Raw genomic sequence first — 27,591 nt, 5'->3', positions numbered from 1 at the left:
GAAAGAGAGAAAGAGAGAAAGAGAGAGAGAGAGAGAGAGAGAGAGAGAGAGAGAGAAAGAGAGAAAGAGAGAGAGAGAGAGAGAAACAAAGAAAGAAAAAGAAGAAAAGAAAGTTCTTTGTATATTCTAGATAATAGTCCTTTATAGATTATGTGGTTTGCAGTTATTTCCCCACAGTCTGTTACTTGTCTTTTTATCTTATTCATATAAGTCTTTACAGGGCAAACATTTTTTTTTTAATTTTGATGTGGTCTAATTTATGAACTTTTCATAACTTGTGCCTTTGGTATCAAGTTTAAGGAGTCTGTTTTTCTTAGGTATTAGTACTTTTAGCTGTTTTAGTGCCTATGCCATTCTATATAAATTTTAGAATAACCTTGTATATATCTATAAAGTTGTTGGTGGGGTTGTGATAGGAATTGCCTTACACCTGTTGAACATTTGGGAGATAACTGAGTCTTCCAGTTCATAAATATAATATTTGCTGCCATTTATCAAATGTTTTTTATGTGTCATTTGATGTGAATATAAAATTTGTTAGCTAGTTCATATTGTGGATTACATTACTTGACTTCTGAATACTGCCGGTCTTGCATGCCTGGAATCAATTTCACTTTAGTGTAGTGTGGGGAATGGCCAGCAATCCCTGTACTGGCAGATGAAAGATGACTCCAAACTTAGCTGTGAAAGAGAGGAGAAGGCAAGGGAATCAACAACATTCAGAGACCAAGACCCTTTGCTCTTTTTTGCTCCCACTTTTATTAGTCCTTCAGGATAATCACAAATCCTTATCACTGTTTCTCAAGCACATGATGTGTGACAAGGGGTCTTACTGAAACTGGGAGAATCTGTTTACAAGAAAGTTACGAGAAAGTTACGATATGCTAATCTCCGTGTTCTGCAAGTTCTGCTAAACAGCGTAAGGGACAATGCATCTATCTCTAGATCACAGGGTGGCTGTTTGGGTAAAGAAAGCTTTGGGGAAGGCAACTCCCTGTGGCATTCCAACAGCAGAGTGGTCACGCAGGCCTTGGCATTCTGAAGGCCTATGCCTTTCTCCGAAACCTTCCATCGCTCCCAGTGGCCTCCATGTTACATTTTAGCAAGCCAGGTATTATGGCTGATTTCACGCTCTACATTAACCCCAACAGTGGAGAATAATTCTTGTTGCATATTATTGGATTAAGTTTTCTAGTATTTTACTGAGGATATGTGTGTCTATGTTGATAAGACATATTGGTCTGTGGCTTCTTCCTCCCTTCCTTCCTTCTTTCCATTCACTTTCTCCGGTTTTATCATCAGATTAACACTGGTCTCATTTAATGACTTGAGAAGTATTCCTACCTCTGTTATTTTCCAGAAGAGTTTATAAAAACTTAGTGCTAATTCTTCTATAAAAGATTGGTAGAATTATCTAGTGAAACTGTCTAGGTCTGAAAATTTCTTTTGAGGGAGATTTTTAATTACAACATCAATTTCTGTAATGGTTATAGGGCTATTTGGATTGTCTATTTCATCTTGGTTGAATTTTGATAGTTTGTGGTTTTCAGGGAATTGTTTCATTTTTAATAACCTGTCAAATTTCTGAGTCTAAAGGTGTTCATAATGTTTCTTTATTATCTTCTTAATGACTCCTGAATCTGTAGTAATATCTACTATTTTGTTCCTAATATTGGTAATGTGTGTCTTCTCTCTCTCTCTCCCAGTCTTCTAAGAAGCTTATCAATTACATTGATTTTTTAAGAAATAGCCTTTGTTTCTTTTATTTCTATTTTTTCTCTATTTGCAATTTTATTGACTTCTGATACTTGTCATACTTTTCTCTAGCTTCTTTGGGCTTATTTTGCTTTATTTTTTGTTGTTTATTGATGTTGGAACTTAGGTAATTATTTAATTCCTTTTCTCCTGTGTTATGTAGTTATTTTAGTACTATAAATTGTCCTGTTGGTACTCTTTTAGCAGTATCCCAGATGTATTTTTTTTAATTATGTTTTGTTCTCATTTTGATTCTGTTCTTTGTTTCACTTGAAACTTTCTCTTTGGATCATGGATATGTGTTGTTTAATTTTCATGTGTTTAGAAATTTTCCTGTTGCCTTTTTGTTAAGAAATTCCAGTTCAATTCTATTGTGGTTAGAGAACACATTCAGTATTATTTCAATTTCTTTAAATGTGTTGAGGTCCATTGTCTGACCCAGAATGTGGTCTTCCTTGGTGAATGTTCCATAGGAGTTTATAAAACATGTGTGTTCGGCTGCTGTTGGGTGCAGTGTTCTGCATGTCAATTAGATCCTGTTGGTTAATTGTATTATTCAGATCTTCTATAACCTTGCCGATTTTCTTTCTAGTTGGTATACCAGGGCTGTTAAAGTCCTCAACTATACTGTGGATTTGTTATTTCTTCTCTCAACTCTATCAGTTTTGTTTCATGGATTTTGAAGGTCTGATTTTTGTTGTTTGCATATTTAGAATTTATGTGTCTTCCTGCTGGGTCAACCATTTTATCATTGTATAATGTTCCACTTTATTTCTAGAATTTTTTGGTTTATTATTTTTATTTTATTTTATTTATTTTATTTTATTTTAGAAAGAGAGCACCATGAGCTGGTGGGGGAGGGGCAGAATCTTAAGTAGGCTCCACATTCAGTGCAAAGCCCAACTTGGGGCTTGATTTCATGACCCTGAGATCAATCATGACCTGAGCCAAAATCAAGAGTCAGACTCAACTGAGCCACCAAGGTACCCCAAGAATTTTCTGTTGTTGTTGTTCTCAGGTCTAACTTAATCATATATTAATGTGGCTACTCTTGCTTCTTTGTTATCAATATTTGTGTGGTATACTTTTTCTTCTTCTACTTTCAACCTACATATGTTTTTTACTTTGAAGTGGGCTTTTTGTGAACAGCATGGATTTGGGTCATGATTTTATCCACTCTGCCTCACTGTGTCTTTTAATGAATTCTACCATTTATATTTAAGGTTTTTGCTGATATGTTATTGTTTGCATATGCCATTTTGTTATGTTTTCTACTAGTTTCCTCTGGTTCTGCTTCTGCTTTCTTCTTTCTTTCTTTCTTTCTTCCCTTCCCTTCTTCCTTCCTTCCTTCCTTCCTTCCTTCCTTCCTTCCTTCCTTCCTTCCTTCCTTCCATCCTGTGAGTTACTTCAACATTTTTTTAAGGATTCCATAATTCTCAAAATCATTGTGCTAGGTGTTACAATATACATTTGAGATGTATAACATTCTACAGATATATGAGTTTCCTATTACTGCTGTAGCAAATTATGACAAACTTGGTGAGTTAAAACAGAAATTTATATTATAATTCTGGAGCCCAGAAATGCAAAATCAGTTTCACTCTACCAAAATCAAGGTGACAGTAGGATCACACTCCCTCCAGAGGCTCTGGGAGAAAATCTGTTCCTATATTCTTCCAGCTTTTGATAACTGCTAGCATTTCTTGGCCTGTGATCCCATCACTTCTCTCTCTGCCTCCAAGTTCACACTGCTTTCTTCTCTTCTGTCTGAAATCTCCTCCTGACTCCCTCTTACTAGGACACCTGTGAAGGCCTGTAGTGCTCACCTTGGTAATCCAGTACCATCCACCCACTCTGAGATGCTTAATTTTAAACACATTTGTGGAAATGATTGCGGTATAAAACAACATGCACAGGTGCCATGGATTAAGACATGCACATTAACATGGCCATCATTTATCCTATTGCAATGATATTAACGTTTACCACTTTGCCATATAACCTCACTTCTATTTAGACCCCTTTAGCTTTCCAACTTTTAAATATCATTATCTTGAGTTCAGAGGGTGTTATAATTTTTATTTCAAACATTAAATATGATTTATGGAACTCACTATGAAAGAATAGTAAACTTTATATTCCCATATTTTCTTCCCTGTCCTGTGTTCCTTCTTTCTTCCTGATGTTTCAGGTTCCTCCTGTTTTCATTTCTTTTCTTTTGAAGAGCTTCATGTAGCCAGCCACTAAGGTTGGGTCTACTAGCAGCAAATTCTTTGTCTGACATTTTAAAAAACTCCCTTTATTTCTGAAGAATACATTCACTGGATATAGAATTTATGGTTGACAATTTTTTTTTTCAAACTTTGAAAAATGTTGTGACACTTCCTTGTGACCTCCAGTGGTCAGGAGATCCACTGACATTCAAATGGGTAAATATGACTAAATAATGAGTCTTTTCTCTCTGGCTATTTTCCAGATTTTGTTCTTTGTCTCTAGTTTTCAAACATTTACTTAGATGTGTCTTGGCATGGTTTTGTTTTGGATTTATCCTGTTTGAGGGTCACTGAGTTTCTTAGAACTGTAGGTTTATGTGTCTCGAACACCCTTCATTCCATAGTCTTTCTCTCCTTCTGGGACAGAGATGATACGAAGGTTGGCTCTTTTGTTTCTGTCCCCCAGGTCCTGGAGGTTTTGTTCACTTTTTTTCAGTCTATATTTCTCTGTTGTTCAGTGTAGGGGAATTCTATTCATGTGCTCTCAAATTCACTGATATCATCACACATTTCTACCATCAATCTTCTAGCAATTTTTATCTGAATTTATGTTGTATTTTTTAGTCCTATAATTTCCATCTGGTTCTTTCTTTATAACTTCCATTTCTTCCCTGGTATATTTTCCATCTGCATGCAGAGCATTTGTAAATGACTACTGAAGCATTTAATGATGGCTGTTTTAAAACCCCTGTCAGAAGATTGCAACACCTGCTTCATTTCAGGTGTTGTCAGTTGGTTGTCTTTTCTCATTCAAATTTTGATTTCTTAGCGCTTAGTAGGATAATTGTATGCTGACTATTTTATCTATCATGTTAGGACACACTGATACCATATAAATCCCCCATTATAGCAGCCAATGACCCTGGATATGCTCAGCACATAGGTCTGTGACAATTTTGTGGGTTTGGGTTCCAAAGACAGGTCAATTAACAGAGACATTAAAGTGTTGTCTTGGTCAGCTTGGTTGATCTGGTGCCACTGGCTCTGTACTCATCCTTACTGGGACCAGGATGTTTCTGGGAAAGGAGGAGTTGGTGGGATCCACCTACCAGTACCTCTTTCCCCATCTTACTTAGTACCCTTCACCACTCTCTCTATGTTTCTGGGAAGGGAGAGAAGTCTCAGTTTCCCATGTGCAGAGACAAAATGTCTTCCTCAGTCAGGTCATTCATGTGGCTGGGTCTCTCTTGCAGGTTTTTTTTTTTTTAATTGTGATTTTTTTTATTATGTTAATCACCATACATCACATCATTAGTTTTTGATGTAGTGTTCCATGATTCATTGTTTGTGTATAACACCCAGTGCTCCATTCAATATGTGCCCTCTTTAATACCTATCACCAGGCTAACCCATCCCCCACCCCCTGCCCTCTAGAATCCTCAGTCTGTGTCTCAGAGTCCATAGTTTCTCATGGTTTGTCTCCCCCTCCAATTCCCCCTGTTCATTTTTCCCTTCCTACTATCCTCTTTTTTTTAAACATATAATGTATTAATTCTTTCAGAGGTACAGGTCTGTGATTCAACAGTCTTACAAAATTCACAGTGCTCACCATAGCACATACCCTCCCCAATGTCTATCACCCAGGCACCCCATCCCTCCCATGCCCCACCACTCCAGCAACCCTCAGTTTGTTTCCTGAGATTAAGAATTCCTCATATTGGTGAGATCATATGATACATGTCTTTCTCCAATTGCCTTATTTCACTCAGCATAATACCATCCAGTTCCAACCATGTTGTTGCAAAAGGCAGGATTTCATTCCTTTTGATGGCTGCATAATATTCCATTGTATATATATACCACTTCTTTGGACATTCATCTGGCGATGGACATCTTGGGTCTTTCCATAGTTTGGCTATTGTGGACATTGCTGCTATAAACATTGGGGTGAAAGTACCCCTTCGAATTACCACATTTGTATCTCTGGGGTAAATACCCAGTAGTACAATTGCTGTATCATATGGTAGCTCTATTTTCACCTTTTTGAGGAACCTCCATACTATTTTCCAGAGTGGCTGCACCAGCTTGCATTCCCACCAACAGTGTAGGAGGGTTCCCCTTTCTCTGCATCACCTCCAACATCTGTGGTTTCCTGACTTGTTAATTTTAGCCATTCTGACTGGTGTGACGTGGTATCCCATTGAGGTTTTGACTTGGATTTCCCTGATGCTGCACGATGTTGAGCACTTTTTCATGTGTCTGTTGGCCATTGGGATGTCTTCTTTGCAGAAATGTCTGTTCACGTCTTCTGCCCATTTCTTGACTGGATCATTTGTTCTTTGGGTGTTGAGTTTAAAAGTTCTTTATAGATTTTGGATACTAGCCCTTTATCTGATATCTCATTTGCAAATATCTTCTCCCATTCTGTCGGTTGTCTTTTGGTTTTGTGGACTGTTTCTTTTGCTGTGCAAAAGCTTTTTATCTTGATGAAATCCCAATAGTTCATTTTTGCCCTTGCTTCCCTTGCCTTTGGCGATCTTTCTAGGAAGAAGCTGCTGTGGCTGAGGTGGAAGAGGTGGCTGCCTGTGTTCTCCTTTAGGATTTTGATGGACTCCTGTCTCACATTTAGGTCTTTCATCCATTTTGAGTTTATTTTTGTGTGTGGTGTAAGGAAATGGTCCAGTTTCATTCTTCTGTATGTGGCTGCCCAAATTTCCCAACAACATTTGTTGAAGAGACTGTCTTTTTTCCATTGGACATTCTTTCCTGTTTTGTCAAAGATGAGTTGACCATAGAGTTGAGGGTCCATTTCTGGGCTCTCTATTCTGTTCCATTGATCTATGTGTCTGTTTTTGTGCCAGTACCATACTCTCTTGATGATGACAGCTTTGTAATAGAGCTTGAAGTCTGGAATTGTGATGCCACCAGCTTTGCTTTTCTTTTTCAACATTCCTCGGGCTATTCGGGGTCTTTTCTGGTTCCATACAAATTTTAGGATTATTTCTCAATTTCTTTGAAAAAAGTTGATAGTATTTTGATAGGAATTACATCAAATGTGTAGATTACTCTAGATAGCATTGACATCTTCACAATATTTGTTCTTCCAATCCATAAGCATGGAACATTTTTCCATTTCTTTGTGTCTTCCTCAATTTCTTTCATGAGTATTCTATAGTTTTCTGAGTACAGATTTTTTCCCTCTTTGGTTAGATTTATTCCTAGGTATCTTATGGTTTTGGGTGCAGTTGTAAATGGGATCAATGCCTTAATTTCTCTTTCTTCTGTGTTGTTGGTGTATAGGAATGCCACTGATTTCAGTGCATTGAATTTATATCCTGCCACTTTACTGAATTCCTGTATGAGTTCTAGCAGTTTTGGGGTGGAGTCTTTTGGGTTTTCCACATAAAGTATCATATCATCTGCAAAGAGTGAGTTTGACTTCTTCTTTGACGATTTGGATGCCTTTGATTTCTTTTTGTTGTCTGATTGCTTAGGCTAGGACATCTAGTACTATGTTGAATAGCAGTGGTGATAGTGGACATCCCTGCCATGTTCCTGACCATAGGGGGAAAGCTCTCCGTTTTTCGCCATTGAGAATGATATTCGCTGTGGGTTTTTCATAGATGGCTTTTATCATCTTGAGGTATGTACCCTCTATCCCTATACTCTGAAGAGTTTTGATCATGAAAGGATGCTGTACTTTGTCAGATGGTTTTTCTGCATCTATTCAGAGAATCATATGGTTTTTGTTCTTTCTTTTATTAATGTATTGTATCACATTGATTGATTTGTGGATGTTGGACCAACCATGCAGCCCAGGAATAACTCCCACTTTGTCGTGGTGAATAATTCTTTTAATGTACTGTTGGATCCTTATTGGCTAGTATTTTGGTGAGAATTTCTGCATCCATGTCCATCAGGGATATTGGTCTGTAATTCTCCTTTTTGATCGGGTCTTTGGCTGGTTTGGGGATCAAGGTAATGGTGGCCTCATAAAACGAGTTTGGAAGTTTTCCTTCCATTTCTATTTTTTGGAACAGTTTCAGAACAATAGGTATTAATTCTTCTTTAAATGTTTGGTAGAATTCCCCTAGGAAGCTATCTGGCCCTGGGCTCTTGTTTGTTGGGAGATTATTGATGACTGCTTCAATTTCTTTAGTGGTTATAGGTCTGTTCAGGTTTTCTATTTCTTCCTGGTTCAGTTTTGGTAGTTGATACATCTCTAGGAATGCATCCATTTCTTCCAGATTATCTAATTTGCTGGCATAGAGTTGCTCATGATATGTTCTTATAATTGTTTGTATTTCTTTGGTGTTGGTTGTGATCTCTCCTCTTTCATTCATGATTTTGTTGATTTGGGTCATTTCTCTTTTCTTTTTGGTAAGTCTGGCCAGGGGTTTATCAATCTTGTTAATTCTTTCAAAGAACCAACTCCTTGTTTCGTGGATCTGTTCTACTGTTCTTTTGGTTTCTATTTCATTGATTTCTGCTCTGATCTTTATTATTTCTCTTCTCCTGCTGGGTTTAGGCTTTATTTGCTGTTCTTTCTCCAGCTCCTTTAGGTGTAGGGTTAAGTTGTGTATTTGAGACTTTTCTTGTTTCTTGAGAAAGGCTTGTATTGCTATATACTTTCCCCTTAGGACTGCCTTTGCTGCATTCCAATGATTTGGAACAGTTGTGTTTTCATTTTCATTGGTTTCCATGAATTTTTTAAAATTCTTCTTTAATTTCTGGTTGACCCATTCATTCTATAGTAGGATGCTCTTTAGCCTCCATGTATTTGAGTTCTTTCTGACTTTCCTCTTGTGATTGAATTCTAGTTTCAACGCATTGTGGTCTGAAAATATGCAGGGAATAATCCCAATCTTTTGGTAGCGGTTGAGACCTGATTTGTGACCTAGGATGTGATCTATTCTGGAGAAAGTTCCATGGGCACTATAGAAAAATGTGTATTCTGTTACTTTGGGATGGATTGTTCTGAATATATCTGTGAAGTCCATCTTGTCCAGTGTGTCATTTAAAGTCTTTATGTCCTTGTTGATCTTTTGCTTAGATGATCTGTCCATTTCAGTGAGGGGGGTGTTAAAGTCCCCTACTATTATTGTATTGTCGTTGATGTGTTTCTTTGCTTTTGTTATTAATTGGCTCATATAATTGGCTGCTCCCATGTTAGGGGCATAGATATTTACAATTGTTAGATCTTCTTGTAGGACAGACGCTTTAATTAGGATATAGTATCCTTCCTTATCTCTTATTACAGTCTTTGGTTTAAAATCTACTTTTTCTGATATAAGGATTGCCACCCCAGCTTTCTCTTGGTGTCCATTAGCATAGTAAATGGTTTTCCACCCCCCCTTTCCATCTGGTGGTGTCTTTGGGTCTAAAATGAGTCTCTTGCAGACAGCATATCGATGGGTCCTTGTTTTTTTTATCCAATCTGATAGTCTGTGTCTTTTGATTGGGGCCTTTAGCCCATTTACATTCAGGGTAACTTTGAAATATATGAATTTAGTGTCATTGTATTGCCTGTAAGATGACTGTTACTGTATATTTTCTGTGTTCCTTTCTGGTCTATGTTACTTTTAGGCTCTCTCTTTGCTTAGAGGACCCCTTTCAATATTCCTTGTAGGGCTGGTTTCGTGTTTGCAATTTCCTTTATTTTTTGTTTGTCCTGGAAGCTTTTTATCTCCCCCTCTCTTTTCAATGTCCGCCTAGCTGAATATAGTATTCTTGGCTACATATTTTTCTCATTTAGTGCTCCGAATATATCATGCCAGTCCTTTCTGGCCTGCCAGGTCTCTGTGGATAGGTCTGTTGCCAGTCTAATGTTTCTACCATATAGGTTACATATCTCTTTTCCCGAGCTGCTTTCAGGATTTTCTCTTTGTGTCTGAGACTCGTACTTTTACTATTAGATGTTGGGGTGTTGACCTATTTTTATTGATTTTGAGTGGGGTTCTTTGCCTCCTGGATTTTGATGCTTGTTTCCTTCCCCAAATTAGGGACGTTCTCTGCTATAATATGCTCCAATATACCTTCTGCCCCTCTCTCTTTCTTCTTCTGGATCCCGAATATTCTAATATTGTTTCATCTTATGGTATCACTTATCTCTCAGATTCTGCCCTCGTGATCCAGCAGTTGTTTATCTCTCTTTTTCTCAGCTTCTTTATTTTCCATCATTTGGTCTTCTCTATCACTAATTCTCTCTTCTGCCTCATTTATCCTAGCAGTTTTCCTCCTTTTTTGATTGCACCTTATTAATAGCCTTTTTGATTTTGACTTGCTTAGATTTTAGTTCTTTTATTTCTCCAGAAAGGGTTTTTCTAATATCTTTCATGCCTTTTTCAAGCCCAGCTAATATCTTTATAATCATCATTCTGAACTCTAGTTCTGACATCTTACTAATGTCCATATTGATTAGGTCCCTGGCAGTTGGTACTGCCTCTTGTTCTTTTTTTTTTTTTTTTGAGGTGATTTTTTTCTGTCTTGTCATTTCGTCCAGAGGAGACTAGATGAATGAGAGAGCAAAATGCTAACACGGTAACAACAATCCCAGAAAAATATACACTAAAAAAATCAGGAGAGCCCTGAAACTGGGGGAAAAGAAAGGGAGAGAAAAAGAAAAAAAAAAAAAGAATATAATCAGATATGATCAGCCTGGTGAATAGATCAGTACCACACAGTAGATTTGGGATGTATTTGGGTCTGTTAGAAGAAACTGCCTCCCACAATTTTAAAGAAAGAAAAGCTTATATATGTACAAAAATAAGGGTAAATATGATGAAGGGATGGAATATGATTGTAAAAATGAAAATTATAAAAGATTTTATAAAAGGAATTGATAAGATAAGTTGGTTGAAAGGGGCGCCTGCCTGTCTTAGTCGGTTAAGCATCTGTCTTCAGCTCAGGTCATGATCCTAGGGCCCTTGGATTGAACCCTGCATTGTGCTCCCTGCTCATTGGAGAGCCTGCTTCTCCCTCTCCCTCTGCCTGCCTTCTGACTATCTGTGCTCTCTCTCTGTCTCTCTGTCAAATAAATAAATAAAATAAAATAAAATAAAAAAGAAGTTGGTTGGAAAAAAGAAAGATGAGAAAAAAAAAAGAGGGAGAGAATGTGATCAGGCAGGAGACTAGAACAAAGCCATACACTAGAGATTTAGGGTATATTTTGATCTGTTAGAAGAAACTGTATCCCAGAATTTTAAAGAGAGAACAACTTATATATATACCAAAAATAAGGTTAACTACTATGAAGGGTTAAAATATGACTCTAAAAATGAAAAATTAAAAAAGGGATTGATAAGATGTTGGTTGAAAAAGGTTAGAGAAAAATTCAAAAAGAAAAGGAAAAAAAGAAAATTGAAAAAATTAACTTTGAAAGACTAAAGAAACGGGGAAAAAAGCCATGAATTCTATGTGCAGTATTCCTCTCACACTGGAGTTCTGCCGTTCTCATTGATCGGTAAACTTGGTCTTGGCTGACTGTTCGTGCTGATCTTCTGGGGGAGGGGCCTGTTGCCGTGGTTCCCAAAAGTCTTTGCGACAGGCGGAATTGCCCCACCCTTGCCGTTCCGGGCTAAGGAATCTGCTCGGGTTTGCTCTCGGGAGCTTTTGTTCCCTGCAAGCTTTCCGTACAGCTTTGGAGGACGAGAGTGAAATGGCAGCCTCCCAATCTCCGCCCTGGAGGAGCCGAGACCGACCCGTGTGGAGTCTCCAAACCCAGCAGATCCCTGCGGTGCGCTCCCACGCCCCTCCTCCCCGGGAAGGAAGGGGAGTCTCCCCGGCTCTGCCGCTTGTTGGGTCCCTGCTGGAGGAGCAGTGGCCCGACTGGGCCGCGGATCACAGTTTATGGCCACCCCGAGCTGACAGCCCGCGCCTCGGCTCTGTCTCTACAGCCGGCTTCCCCGCTCCGATACCTGGGAGCTCTGCCGCACTCAGGCACCCCCGGTCTTTCTGTGACCCCGAGGGTCCTGAGACCACACTGTCCCGCGAGGGTTCCACCCCCCCGCTTAGCCACTGGAGCGACGTCCCTCAGCGGAGCCGACTTCTAAAAGGTCCGATTTTGTGCTCTGCGGCTCTAACACTTGCCAGAAGCGGCGACAGAGGCCCCCTCCCCCGCCGTCTATCCTCCTGAATATCACCTCAGATTCACTTCTCCGCACGTCCTACCTTTAAAAAAGTGGTCGCTTTTCTGTTCAGAGAGTTGCTGCTATTCTTTTCTTCAATCTCCTGTTGAGTTCATAGGTGTTCAGATTAGTTTGATCCCTATCCAACTGAATTTCGGGGACCAGATGAAATCCAGGTCTCCTACTCCTCCGCCATCTTGCTCTGCCCCAAAAAACTCTCTCTTGCAGGTTCTGTCTTGATATCTTTCCTCAGAAAAGGGAACCCCAGGTTCATGGGGAAAGTGAAGGCTGGACACTTACCATTGCCAGGGCTCTTTGTCCTAACAGCTACCTTGCTGCCTGATATTGTTAAAGAGATATCATTTGCATCCCAGAGAAAGATGAGCTTATCTGGAACCTTCTGTTGCCTGGTCAGGGGTTGGGAAACACCCATCTGATTGGTCTTCTGTTTGTGCGAGCAAGGCACCTACCTGGTAATTATGGTGTTTCTCTGATCCTGGGTCCCAAACCAGCTTTCCTTCCTCTCCCTCCCTTTAGAGTTTTCTTCTGGTTGTCTCTTGTGCTGTTGCCAGGGTTTATGCCTGTGCCTAGCAGGCAAGAAAATGGAAAAAAGTGTCTCTAAGTCTGAATTGGTAGTCCATATACCTTTAAATAGTCTGGGCTGCCATCAACAACAGAAACCTATAAGATTACTTTGGGCCTTAATACTTTTTTGATGCGCAATATCAAATTTTGGATTAATAGTTTGTCTACACTTGCATATAGAAAGATTTTATGATTTGGACTCGGCTTCTTGAATTTAAAGTGGAGGTTGCACATGACTGATGAAATCCACATCATCTTCTGTGCTGTCTGCTAGAGTAGCTTACAGCACAGTTAAAGTCAGCCACATCAGAGTAAAACATGTGCATGAGTCAATTTCATGTAGAGGGCAACTTGGGAAATCATGATGTCCTCAGCCTAAGTACAGATTACATCCAGGTTTAACATTATACATCATAATATGGTAATTTATTCTATAAAGCCACAGCCTTGATTTGTTTCTCAGAGTTAGCTTGATTTGTAAGTTAGAGTCCTGTTTCTCTCTACATCTCCTAGCTCTCTACGCTGGTGCATATCATGTAAGTAGACATGGGACCTGTGACTTTCATGAGTGAGGAGCCCCTCTAGGTACAGGGTGGATTAAGAACCTTTAATGCCCATCAGGTCTCCCTCTTAGACTGATTTGCTCTCAGGGCTTGGTCAGTACTATATCTGAAGATGTACAGAACCTAAGATCACAATTATGACCAGTGTTTAAATCCTTTCTGCCTTGGTTTATTTAGTGACTAAGTTGCCTTATGACTCTGGCTGTGGCACCTTTATGTCTGCCAACTTTTATTTAGGGTTTGTATCAGGGCATTTCTTAAACTTATTAAAGGTATTTTACTCCATCTCGGAGAGGAATGGTCTGTCCAGGTGCCTGAACAGATTGGATATCCTGTCTTCTTCTAAATTAATTAAACTTCTCCTTAGTACCCCGGCTCCACCCAATTAAGACAGATGGCCAAATGAAATATTTATTTTAAATAACTCTGACTTTTGTACACTTTCTGCAGAACTTATGAAATTTATGGACATTAAGGAACTATAAAAAATTCAAAATCAGTGAATTCAAGGCCAGTTTTTAACTTAGGAGGAGCATTCGCTTTTCACCTGCCCAATTTACAATTAAAATGAGTATGTTAAAGGTTTAGCACACCATTTTCCTTTTAGACACCCACCAGAGGAAAGTGGGTATAATTTATTCCAGGGTTTCTACCTCATTAATTTCATGTTTTGACAGCTTTGTGGCATGTTCACTGTTGGGTGTTTTTTATATCCATGTTTGAACAAATTATTATTTTTTTAAATTAATATACAGTAAAATAGGAGTTGTTGGTATACAGATCTACAAGTATCAACACGTGAATAGATGTGTATAACCAGCACCAGAATCAGGGAATAGAGTGATTCTGCCACCCTCAGAACTGCTATCCCTTTTTAGCCACACCTCCCACTCTGATCCCTGGACAGTGATCTGTTCTCTATCACTACAGTTTTGTCTTTTTGAGGATATCACCAACAGTAGTTATACTCTGTGTAATTTCTGAGAACACAAGTGGGAATGTCGAATGGTACATCCTCTCTGGAAAACAGACAGGCTGTTCTCTATGAACTTAATATACATTTATCATAACATCCAGTAATCTGACTCCTAGGTATTTACCCCAGGGAAATAAAATTTACCCTACGTGAATGTGTACACCAACTCTAGTCCTAACTGGCAAAGACCTGTAAACCATGTAAATGCCCTTAAACAGCTGAATAGACAAATATGCCAGTGGCATACTCATACACAGGAATTCTACTCTGCAGAACCAAGGACAAACTATTTACATACACAACAACATGGGGATTCAGAGGGATTGTATTGAGTGAACATTATCATGGTTGGTTTAGCCATCCTTTCTAGCAGACACATTTCATGTATATAGGGACAGAACTGTTGAATATTTTAACAAGGGCCAAAGAGAAGATCTATTCAGAAATGAGATCACTTTTCTATAGACTATAATATTACCAGGTATAAAAACATCATAAAATCATTGTGTCTTATGGGTGCAATTATGGTTTAAAGAAACCTGATGAAAGAGAGAAAGGAAGAAAGAAAGAAAGAGAGAGAGAGAGGGAGGGAGGCAGGAAGGAATGAAGAAAGAAAGAAAAAGAAAGAAGAAAAGAAAGAAAGAAACCTGACCCATTTTCATGTGAAAGAGTTGAGATTTTTCTCAACGCAATGTTCTTTGTTTGTTGGAAAGGAACAGATACATAATCAAAAGTCATTTACCTCAAATTAGAAAAATCATTTAATATACTGGAAATTATTGTCATAAATACTGGGCATTTCTATTCAACATGGGTACTGACTGCAACAAACACATCAAACCACTGAATACAAGTCAGCTCTACCTTCTCTGAAATCTGTCAAAAAGTCGTAGAATTTTAGATTTCAACAACTCCTTGAAAATCATTTAATACAATTATTTAACAGATGAGGAAGCTGACATAGAGGTAAAATAATTTAGCTTAAATTAGGGGTGAATTAACAACAGAGCTATAACAGGACCCCAAGTACCAAGTCCTTGGTATGTTAAGATACAATAAAGATTTAAATCATCATTTGGAAATAATCCTATAAAATTTTAACATGTGGATATATATTAAATTTTAATGAGACTTAATTTATATTTTCATTTATGTATTTACTACAAAAATACTGCATGTTATGTGCCAGAGTCGGGAATAAAAAGACCAAGATGTAAGCGTACCCTCAAGGAACTTCAGAATTCAGTAGGAGAAAAATGTTAAAGTAGGTGCTTGCAATGCATTTGTCTTAAATGAGGTATATGCAGAATTCTACAATGGCCTAGAGAAAAAATTCTTACATTGTCTGAAGGAGTTAAGAAATGACTCGTGAGAACCCTCAAATCTTTAAGAACTCTTAGTTGCTATCTGAGAAGAATGGTTATCAAGGCAGTGATTTCAGTATTTGCCAAAAACCTGGAAGCCGAGAAATGCAAGTATTTTGGAGGATGTTTACAAAGGTCAATATGGTTGAAGCATAAGGTTCACCTATGTCTGGGACAAATTGGAAATTCCAATGTAGAGACAGCGGGCAAGAGAAAGCTGGAAATCCCAATATGATGGCTCTTTTTTCCAAAAGAAAATTTTATTGTAGTTTTCTAACAAGTAAATCAAGTTACTTAATGTTTCATTAGAATAGTTTTATTTTTAAGTTTAAATCAAAACCTTATGTACTCTAAAGAGAATTTAGGAAAAAATGAAGCTGTTTTAAAGAAAGTGATTAAAAAGTATGTGTTAGGATGACTGCTAAAGTATTTTATCAAAACAAGCATCTATTTTATTTTCCAGGTACTAATATTTTTTTAAAAAATTCCATTTTGAACAGATAAGCAGTTGCAAAGGGTATCAATAATATTTGCTCTTTGTTTCCAAAAACTCACTTGCCAGTGCCAGATAATGAAAATCATTGCAGAAACACAAAAAAAAGAAGAAGGAAACTGTTTTCCTTTATTTTAAAAAGCAGTAAAATCATTTTAAGATTAAAAAATTTAACACAAATATACTTTTAAAATTTTTCAAGTAATTTTTAAAAACATCAAATAATCTTAAAATAATTATTAAAAAATAACTGTGAATGCCATCTCACAAATTTTTTCATAAATAGACCGTTAAATAAGTAGCCAGCTTAAATTCTAAAGAGAACTACAAACCATCCTAATCTGACTTTGAATGAATGAACTTTGTGTAAAGTATAACAGTGCACCTGCTTATTCAATTTTATGTGAATCAACAGACTGACATAGATAGAAATAAAATAATAGCTAGTGCAGAACTATAAGAAATTCAAACATATGTGCCAGAGGTATTTCTAAAGTAGTAAATTTGGCAACATAAATCTTTTCAAGGTATGAACATTTTCTACATGGTAGTTCAGTTTTTGACAACTTAGAATTAAACCCAATGCCTAGAAGGGAAGGGATTCCAGAACCAGGAGGCTGTCATGGGGCTGCTTCCGTGATGCTGGTGTGGGCCAATCAGCACTCAAAGTACGAAAGTGGAGACAGAGAGAAGGAAGTGGGGTGATGAACGGGATGTCAAGAGGGGGGAAGGCAAGAGAAGGCACTTCCTCCCTCCACATCTAGTGACTAGGTGGCTGATGGGATCAGGAGAGGTTTAGCAGACTCGGAAGGGCAGGCAGCTCGTACTTGATTGCCTAAATGTACTTTCTCCTGTATTTACAAATAAAGTTATCTGTATTGGGGAAGGGAAATAACATTGGGAGGGAGCTTGGGAAAGATGATGATGGTTTGTGACAACAGTTAGCGGAATGGGAAGGGAAAATATGCTGGGTGTGGCCCAGGGAAAAAGTGTGTGTTGAGTGGCTGGCAGGAATCTGGAGACCATAGGTATATATTGGTGTAAGTCAACAAGTTCTTCATCAACTTAGAGGAAGATAGACCGGATTGTTGGGTTGATCCTAGGTAGGTTTTGTCAGACAGATGGAGCAGATGGTCAGCATATCAAGAGCACTGTGGGGGGACCGCTGAGAGAGTATACCAGAGTATCAGCCACATTGTCCAGGGCATGTAAAATAATAATGAAATAAATAGAGGCCCCTGGAATTTGAAGAGTGGGTTTCAGTGGAGTGCAAGCACAGGACAGTTAAAGGACACTGGTGGTCAGAGAGAGTGGTGAAGAGGCTAGGACTTTTATTATAGAGTAGCAAAGTGCAAGGTATGACCAGCATCTCACTTTAAATGGAGGGGAGGGTTGGGTCCCTGGAGTTGAAAGGATCAAGGAACTATGAATTGTTTACCAGAATCATCCATGTGGACACGCTTACAGTAATGATGGCAATCACAAGGTGGGTTGCAGGAAGGAGATGACAGAGATAAGCAGTGGGGTGGGGTTGAATAATGTCATGAATCTCAAGGTCCAGGGGATATTGCAGGTGACTGGAGAGTGGACATGAGGAATGTAGATCAGAGGGGTGTTGACTCCAACTCCAGTCAATGTCGATAAATGCCCAAAAGAAGATGTGGTGTGTATACACACACACACATACACACACACGAATATTCCTCAGCCGTTAACAAGAATGGAATCTTGCCATTGGCAACAATGTGGATGGAATGGATAGACCTAGATTGTATTGTACTGAGTGAAATAAGTCAAACAAAGACAAATACCATCTGATTTCACTGATATGTGGAATCTAAATATAATAATGATAAAATAACAAATACAAAATGAGGAACAGTCTCATAAATCCAGAGAACAAATTGGTGGTTGCCAGCAGGGAGGGGGATCAGGGTCGGTGAAATAAATGAAGAGGATTAAGACGCACAAACCTCCAGTTGTATAATAATTAAGTGACGAGGACGACAAGAATTGCATAGGGGAGATAGTCAACAATATTGTAATGGTGCTGCATGGGGACAGATGGTGAGCACTGCATAATGTACAGACTTGTTGAATCACTATGTTGTACACTGAAACTGATACAATATTGCATGTCAAACATAATTCGATAAAAAAGAAAAAATAAAAAGGAAGAAAAAAGCATTCTCTTCTACTTACATGTAACTCAAGAGTCAATATCTATTAGCATGTAAGAAAAATCAGTGGTTATAATACTTTTTTTACGTTTATATAAACTTTATGACAAAATGATACTTGTACTTTTCTATTCATTTTCTTACCATGGCAGTGATTTTTTAAAGGATTCTATTCTTAAGTAATCTCTACACCCAACATGAGGCTCAGACTCACAACCCCAAGATCGAGAGTTGCATCCAAAGGAGCCAGCGAGGCACCTACCCAAAACAGTGAATTTAACCTAAGATACAACAAGTAACTGCTTATAATGGCTATGACTGAGACCAGACTTACCTTCATATATTCACATATTCTAGAAAATGTAATCCAGAAGAAATAAAAAAGGAAAGAAATAAGCCAGATAGAAAATGAGCACCTGGAGCCCCCTTCCTCCAGAAATACCAGACATAACCTCTGCTGAGAATGGTTAGGAAAGCTGAATATATAATGAGGAGGCAAATCTTTCAAGGCAACAGAGAATAATATAAGGCAGCCAGGATTTTAGAAGAGAGAAGTCAAAGAAGAACAGATATGCATTAAGATGAATCTCATTCATATTTCATAAATCATTTTCCCCTGGGGGCATTTTCTGATTCTCGGTTTAGGGCATCCTGGCAGACAGATATCAGTGACTCAGAGAATATGGTTTTGGGAGACATGGGATGTGGGGGCCCTTGAACTGGGCTATCAAAACACTGAGGACTTGAAGGTCCAAGTTTTCAAGGAAGAGGGAATTACCAGAAAACAAGCCTGGCATCTGGTTGGCTTTGGTCCTTGGTGTATTTGCCTAACTTTCCCAGGATTAGAAGCAAAGAACCCAAGCAAAAAATTGCTGCTACAGATCTACAGAGCTCAGCAGAACTTTTGGAATTTTCAAGGCTAAGACGACAAAGATGGTGTCCAGGACCTATTTTTTTTAAGGATATCTACTAGTAAATATATTCTCTGGATTGTGACATAAGAAGGGGTGAGCTCTGGGAAAACCACATGCTAGAAATGCAGCTGAGAGTCATTCCAATGCCTGAATGGGTCAAGGTGGTCACTCCACTGTCAGAAGAAAATTAAATCCTCTCAGGGGAAGGTAATAGTATACATGACTTCTAGGTTGGCTTATACACAATGTCTGGCGTTTAATCAAAAATTACCTGAAATGTCCAGAAACAGTACCCAATGACTCCAATCCAGGAGAGATAGAATAGAAAAAGAACAAGATACCCAGACATTGCAGTTAACACTCAGGGACTCTGATAATTAACTATGATTTATACATTTAAAAAATAAATGAAATAATCAAGAATTTTACCACTAAACTGTAATATATAACAACAAGTCAAATGGAAGTTTAAGAACTGAACAACACAATATCTGCTATAATTACCTCAATCTATGTGGTTTGAACTGGAAGATAGTTTAGTAAAAAATATTCCAGCTGAATCAGGGAAAAATGCACAGAAATGATGGGTATACTTGGAGTTCTGGAAGAGAGTAACCAATATTTGAAAACATTATCACTAAGAACTTTCCAATACTGACAACAGACATCAAGGTAGAGATTCATGAAATTCCATAAGCCAGTCAGGATAATATAAAGAAAACCTCACACTGGCATATTACAGTAAATCTGCTGCAAAACAGGACAAGGAAATATCTTAAAATCAGTATAAGAAAAGAAATATTTCAAAAGAGCAAATATGAGACTGATGGAATGCTTCTCAATATAAACAACAGAAATAAAAAGATAGCAGAATAACATATTTGAAGAGTTGGGGGGAAGAAAAGCTATCAGGTAAGGTTAAGTCAAAGATAATTAACCAATCAAAAAAGGAAAACCAGGAAAAATGAACTTTCATTTATCATGAAATTATATTCTAAAAAAAGGTGAAATTCTCTGATTAGATGAAATAGTATAAATAAAGTATAAAAATAATACAAATCAATTATATGATGCTTATAAGAGACAAATACACAATGTATATACATAGAGTAACTTGAAAGTAAAAGGTTAGGAAAAGATACTTCTGGTAAGGACTAACAAAAAGAAGAAAAATGTTGTGGCTTTATAGTCATAAGTCAAAGTAAACAGATATTTACGGTAGACATTTATGTTCTGTTCACTTTTTGGTATGTTGCACTTCAATAAAAGGCATGCATAAGGAAGAAAGTAAGTCTCTTCAAACCAAACAAGCAAATAAAACACCAAATATAAAAGAACAATCTCTCTAGCAAAGAAAAATCTTCAAAAAGAAATATATTTTTAGGGACTGCACATTACTCACTGAAATTCTGTGTTGTTTTTTTTTTTTCCCAACTGGTGTGTAACGTTGCATGAGTTATTTCCCATATAATGACGATTGTTCATCTTCCTTTGAGGAAGCAGGTTTTCTGTACTGCCCCAGGTGAGTGTATTGGGTTGATAGACAAATGGTATAATTGATGGGGCGAATCATGTGTTCATATTCCTGTAAGTACTTTGCTGAAAGCAAAGCTTCCTATTTGATTAGAGACATTTATTTTGGTTGAATTGATTTTCTTCTTACCCTTTTTCTATTTCAACATGCTTTTTTGTCAGCATCTTGAGTTCAGTCAGTGGATTTAGTGTTTCTTTGTGCTGGCTGATAGCGGCCCCTCTGTGACTATTTTATTTACACGCAGTGCATGCTTCGATGAAACTTCCATTTGGTGTGACTTGGACATTGATATGTAGAGGGAAAGTTCAATAAACTCTCCAAATCTATTTCAGCCATGCATGCTGTTCTTCTTGTCAATATTTTCTTAATATATGGCTACTTTGGTTGTGTGTGTGTGTGTGTGTGTGTGTGTGTGTGTGTGTGTGTGAATTGTTTTATTTCATAACAAAATTAAGAGGAAGAAACAGATACGTTCCATGTAATCCCCTGTCGCCTTACACACAGTTTTTCCCACTATCAACAGTCCCCACCAGTTGGTACATTTGTTACAATTAATGAAACCACATTGACACATCATTATCACTCCAAATTCATAGTTTGTATTGAGATTCACTGGTGCTACTTTACATTCTATGGGTTTGGACCAACACAGAAAGACATGTATTGACCATTACAGTATCATATAGGGTAGTTTCACTGCCCTAAAATTCATTCTGTTCTCCACCTCTTCATCCCTCCTCCTACCCCAGGCAACCTCTGATATTTTTTTACTGTCTCCATAGTTTTGCTGTTTCCAGAATGACATAGAGTTGGAATCACACAGTACGTAGCTTAAGTTTCTTTTCATGGCTTGGTAAAATCAGCTCATTTCTTTTTAGTGCTGAATAATATTCCATCCTATGATGTATTCCTAAAAGATATTTTGTGGTAAAGGTACATGATAATTTCAAAGTAGAAAATCTAAGCATTTTGTGAATGAACCAGAACATTCCTCAGCTTACAGATGTTGATGGTGTGATGTTATTCATGTTGATAGTGTGACGTTATACAACCCATACAGCAATAAGATATCCCTCTCCTTCACATGGGATCACAAGCTGTTCCAGGTTCAGGACTAAAAGTCCTGCACCTGGAGAAGCCCTTCAGTTCCGGACAAATAAGATGGTCGGTCACCCTAAGTCAGTTTTTAAAATTGAAGATGTACATTTTCAAACAGAGAAGAGAATAATTACTATAAAATGCCTGTAATGTTGAGGATTAAATATAAGTATAAATTACGAGTGACTATGGATTCCTCAAAGGAGGGTCTTAAGGTATACTTGTTTGTTTAAGCAGCAGGACCATCTTCTTCAAGGTAAAGTAGAGATATTTGGTGATTCAATTAACGGTTTTAACATTTGTCTTCTGTGCAGACTCACTGGGTCCAGCGTTCCTGACCTCATTGTGAGCATGAGCAACCAGATGTGGCTCCACCTGCAGTCCGATGATAGCATTGCCTCCCCTGGATTTAAAGCTGTCTACCAAGGTATGCCCAAGCACACCCACCAACGCTTAAAACTAATAACACTTACAGAGGGCAAGGACCATTCTCCATTGTGTTAGATAGACATAAAATCGGCATGTTGTAAAATAGGGACTGGTTGTTTGCAATTTCTTTAATTAAAGCTTCACTTATAGTTCTTTTTTTTTGGAAAGAATTTTTCACTTGTTGAAAGCTTGGCTTGCCCTGATGTGTGTCGTCATTAGATCAAAATCAAGAGTAAGACTAAGTATGAATGCAAGTTATAAAATAATTGTGCACTTGGCATTTTGTCTCTTCCTGAGGGGCAAGTTGTTATGCCTATTAATGAGGGGATACATTTTAAACAGTGAATCAAAGTGGCATTAATTTAGTTAAGCTCCATTGTGTACATGCTCATGTTCAAATGTGTGCTGTTGTTGTTTGTTGTTGTTGTTTCAATGGAAAACAGAGAAATCTATATGAAATGGGAAAAAATTTTTATACCAAGTTCTCGTGTAGAGGGAAAAATAAATGTTGTTTGGAAGTTATGAGTTATAATTACTCTGGAGATGTTGGATTCACCTCTGAATTCATGTCCAGGAGCCATCATATCAGGGAAGGGTTTTCCATCATGCAGTACAGCTGTGTGTTCCCATAAACCAGGGCCTCATGTGGGACATCTTTTAAAATAATCCCACTATATTGCTCTACCTACATTGTTTCATCTGGAAGGATCTCATAGGTGAGAGGTATCTTTTAACCTTAACATACTGATTGGTATTTTTTATTTTTTATTTTTTTATTTTTAAGATTTTATTTATTTATTCATGAGAGACAGAGGGAGAGAGAGAGAAGCAGAGGGAGAAGCAGGCTCCCAAGGAGCAGGGAGCCCGATGCGGGACTCGATACCATGACCCTGGGATCATGACCTGAGCCGAAGGCAGACGCTTAACCATCTGAGCCACCCAGGCGCCCCTGATTGGTATTTTTTAAAAAATTATTGGAGAAAATTTCATAATGGAAACTGAAGTAGAAAGAACAATATAAGAAACCAGAAAGGATCTATATTTGTAAATTTTATAAGCCTCCCAGATATTTTGCTATTGGCTCAAGAATTGGCTTGAGAGATAGCTGCGTGACCCACATGCTCTTCTAGATTGCCAGCCTCATCTCAGTCCTGCCTCTGCTCAAGTATCCTGGAACATTCTTTGGGAAACCAATCATATTTCCTACAGTTAGATATTCCCCCAAAATACTAGACGCATACACAAATCTTAATTCAATAATTACCTGTTTAAAAAGTAGACTTCTCTCCCTTTCCCCAAAAGAGAAAAAAAAGAACCTCCCCCTTCCCCCTCAAATCAGCAGGTCAACCAGCTGGCCCTTCAATCCGGGTCTCGTGAGATTCAGTTCAAATAGGCCCACCTGTACACGTCTGCTCTGATGGTGAATAGGCAACAGCCAGCTACTAGCTAGGTATCACTTCGGTCTCTCAGAGCATACCATCACCTTTGGCTTGATCTCTCCTGAGTTCCAGAGGTGGCAAATAACAGAGAGTGAACTAAGGGAGAAAGGTAGTCTTTGTCTGGAATGCAAAGGACAAAAATGAGCTTCATAATATCCAGACCTCAGGGCACCGAGAAGAGCTATACATAGGCACCACTGTTTTAACTGGCAACACACACATGTGCACACATACACTGACCATTTTCCCTGAGCTACACTCTTTGGTGTTCTTGAGATCAGTAGTCAAACAGTTTGACTCAAGAAATAAACATGAAAGAGGCTTGGGAACATGTTCACTTCTTTTAGATTATACAAGTGATGGGTGAAGAGCCTCTATCTTCAGTTTAGATCCTGTATGTATTTGACAAAGACAAAGAAATCATTCTCTCATGCTCAGAGACTACATATGTGTCCCCAGACACAATAAAATGATCTCCGATTAAAATGTTTTACAAATTATTTTATAAAACTACTTATTTATAAAACATAAAGGGTATATTTCAGCTATCATTTGCATTTGATGCCGTACTTTCAACAAGCCACAAACTGATTTGAAATCATTTTCAACAAGATCGAGAGAGCATTTTACAGTCTTGGATGCAAGTTAAGAGAAGTCTTTTCAGGGTCAACTTTATACTGTCAGACAAATGCCTGTGAACTGATTGTCACTTTATCAAAATAACCAGGAAATTGCATTTTAAACCCATTCATATATTTTTGTTACTACAAAAAATCAATTAAAAAGAAACTATTTAAACTATAATCTAAGAAGATATACAGTAGCCATTCAGAATAAAACATAAATCTGTGTTTTACATAACAATGTGCATTTTCCAAAACTTAGATACTTTCCATAAGTAAGGTATCAAAATTTTAGAGAACAAATTACAAAATACTGTGATACAATAAAAGTGGTGATGATTTTACTTGGATTATTTTGCTGGAGAGGAGACGATAAAAAGAAAGAAATAATTAATTTGTAAGTTTTATTGTCAGGAAAACTTTTGAAGTTCCCCTGGGCAAAGGAAAAAAAAATTACTAGTTATCCTTTCTTTTCTAGCACACTCTTCGTGGTTAAAGGATGGGGTAACAGTCTGTGCCTTTCATTGCCCTGAGCTATTTTACTACTCGGAAGGTTGTAGAAAACTAATAGCAGGCAGGTGACCCCTGACCACGGAAACACACGTCAACTCTGTGGGGAGGAAACACCACTGATGATTGCCCAGTGGCTAAAGATGACTTTGGCATCTCTTATCAAATTCATGTCAGTGTTGCTAATTGTCTTTGTGTGTGTGTCCTTGGAGTTCTCCTTTGAGATGGTTTTTCGAATATCTTAGAGGTTCCTTCATCAGTTGCTGAGTCTATTAAAATCTTTAACAGGACCTGTATGTGCGTGTATTGATGAAAGTGAGACAAACAGATTTGCAGAGTTAGAATTTTATTTTCTTCAATTGTACTTTATGAATTTGAGTAAAGGGAGAGTATGCCTCATTTTCTAAGGGTGTATCATAGAATATTCAGGAGCTGAAAATATGTAATGAGAAGTTATTGCCTATCAAGCCAATGAGGCAGATGGTCAACAAGCTTCTTCCAACCCCAAACAATAAGCAGGCTGACCGTGACAGTGTCCTGAGCAAGACCGAGCCCAGGCTGGTACACCGCACGCCCCCTGTGAGCTTCCGTGGTCATGGCACTAAAAAGTTCTATGGTGGCTAGGGTGCCTGGGTGGCTCAGTCGTTAAGCATCTGCCTTCGGCTCAGGTCATGATCCCAGGGTCCTGGGATCGAGCCCCGCATCAGGCTCCTTGCTCCGTGGGAAGCCTATTTCTCCCACTCCCCCTGCTTTTGTTACCTCTCTTGCTGGGTCTCTGTCAAATAAATAAATAAAATCTTAAAAAAGAAGAGAAAGTTCTATGGTGGGGAGAGCCCAGTATCAGTGTCTTTATCTATAAGCTGTGAAAGATTCTTCCTCCCTAGAAAAATGGGGTGAGATTGGGGGACTGATGGCTCTTCTCAATAAGAAATGATTCGACAGAAATGATGGGTACATCCCATTCAAAGGTTAGGGCTCGAATGCACAGATAATTGCGGAATACTTCCTGACATTTGGATAGTTAAAGTTGACCTTTAACTGGACTTCTACACAACCGTACAGTCTTCAAGGAAGCAGGGTAGAGGTAGAATCCTTTCCACATGACCTATTCTGGCTACTGCCTTTGGTGAAATCCAAAAGCATCAGTGAAATACCAAACACTTCCCAACAGGGCAAACTGCAATAAATTAACTCCGGCCACATTAAGACACACATCGTAAGGTTTATAGGATGAAGACTAAAGGGACTAGATCATTGCCAAATCGTAGATCCTTGACTATTAAGAGATAGAAGTATTCTCAATTAAAATATAAATAGTCTTCCAAGTGTCATATTTCAGTTTGAATGACCCTACAGCATTAATTATAATTACATTGAGCTGTAATTAGTACTCTGTTTACCAGCTCAATAGTGTATTAATAGCTATAGCTTGAGATGTCACAGAAAGGTAGATGGCCATCAATCCTTGACAGATTGCCAATTCAAGGCCACGTATTATCTTTTGACAAAATAATATTCCAAAAGTCAAAAAGATAATTAAAGAGCTAATATAATGTCTGAGGATTTAAAAAATCTAGAGAATCCTAAATATCAAAAGAAAGCATTGTAGAAATTATTTCCAGAGTGCTATATTAAGCTAAGAGGGATAAGATAAAAACCACTTGTAAAGGTTATTGTCAAAAATATAAATAATTGCGTTATTTAAACTACAGTTGTTTGGGCGCCTGGGTGGCTCAGTCATTAAGCATCTGCCTTTGGCTCAGGTCATGATCCCAGGGTCCTGGGATCGAGCCCCGCATCGGGCTCCCTGCTCAGCGGGAAGCCTGCTTCTCCCTCTCCCACTCCCACTCCCCCTGCTTGTGTTCCCTCTCTCGCTGTGTCTCTCTCTGTCAAATAAATAAATAAAATCTTTAAAAAATAAAATAAAAAATAAACTATATTGTCAGAAAAAAATATATGTAGTTGATAGTTGCACATGATTTAACTTCCCAGTTTTTTTTTTTTTTTAAGATTCTATTTCTTTATTTAGAGAGAGAGAGAGCAAGCAGGGGGTGGGCAGTGAGAGAGAGACTCTCAAGCCAACTCCCCACTAATGCAGATCCCAACATGGGGCTTTATCTCATGACCCGAGGTCATGACCTAAGCCAAAATCAAGGTTCAGACACTTAAGTGACTGAGCCCCCCAGGCGCCCCAAACCTCCAGGTTTTGGTATTGCATGGCTTTAACTAACATACAGTGTGGGTTAAGAACATGGGCTGTGTACCACCTACTAGCTGTGTAACCGAGGACAAGTTGTTTAAACTCTTTGTGCAGCAGATTCCTCGTTTAGCAAAAAGGGACAATAGAGTAATGACATTTGCTTCCTAAGTCTGCTGTTAAAGAGCTCAAATGACTTAAAATATGGAAATCCCATAGCACATGGAGTAGGAAATGCTAGCTAGTATTTGCATACACGTTTTCTTTGTTAATTTTGAGATTTTCCTCTAAGTAAGGTTTTTCATTATATAAATATCAGCGCTCATAATAAAATATGTAAGAATAGTAAGTGTCCCTTCCCTTTGCCTTTTGACTTGGCCAGATAACTTTCTCAAAGGCAATGTCTCTCAGCTTTTCCAGAATTTTCGATGCATATAACATCAAATTTGAAATCTCGGTTTGTCTCTTAGTCTACAAACTCCAGAGTAACTTTGATATGCAAGAAATGACACATCCTCCTATTTTAAAATCAACTTGAATTTCTTTCAGAGACTCCATCCTAACATCATGTCATTATTGGCGGGGTGGGGTG

At 38.1% G+C, this 27,591-nt stretch overlaps 1 protein-coding gene across 2 annotated transcripts in view; it reads left to right on the top strand.

Annotated features, from left to right (window-relative positions):
* The window catches only part of CSMD1 (CUB and Sushi multiple domains 1), a 2,052,675-nt gene that overhangs the window by 1,569,610 nt on the left and 455,474 nt on the right, over window positions 1–27,591 (top strand). Inside the window, exon 12 of one of the 2 annotated variants that reach the window (XM_073902260.1) lies at window positions 22,116–22,228. In XM_073902260.1, the coding sequence (XP_073758361.1) occupies window positions 22,116–22,228 (113 nt within the window). Of the gene's footprint in view, window positions 1–22,115; window positions 22,229–27,591 lie in introns of those variants that run through there. The other variant, XM_073902259.1, reaches the window with a different exon arrangement.

Source organism: Callorhinus ursinus, unplaced genomic scaffold (assembly GCF_003265705.2).
Source record: "Callorhinus ursinus isolate GAN/ISIS: 27379988/994484 unplaced genomic scaffold, GSC_fseal_2.0 scaffold17, whole genome shotgun sequence".
In the NCBI taxonomy this organism is placed as follows: Eukaryota; Metazoa; Chordata; class Mammalia; order Carnivora; family Otariidae; genus Callorhinus; species Callorhinus ursinus.
This window is presented reverse-complemented; position numbering and strand designations above follow the sequence as displayed.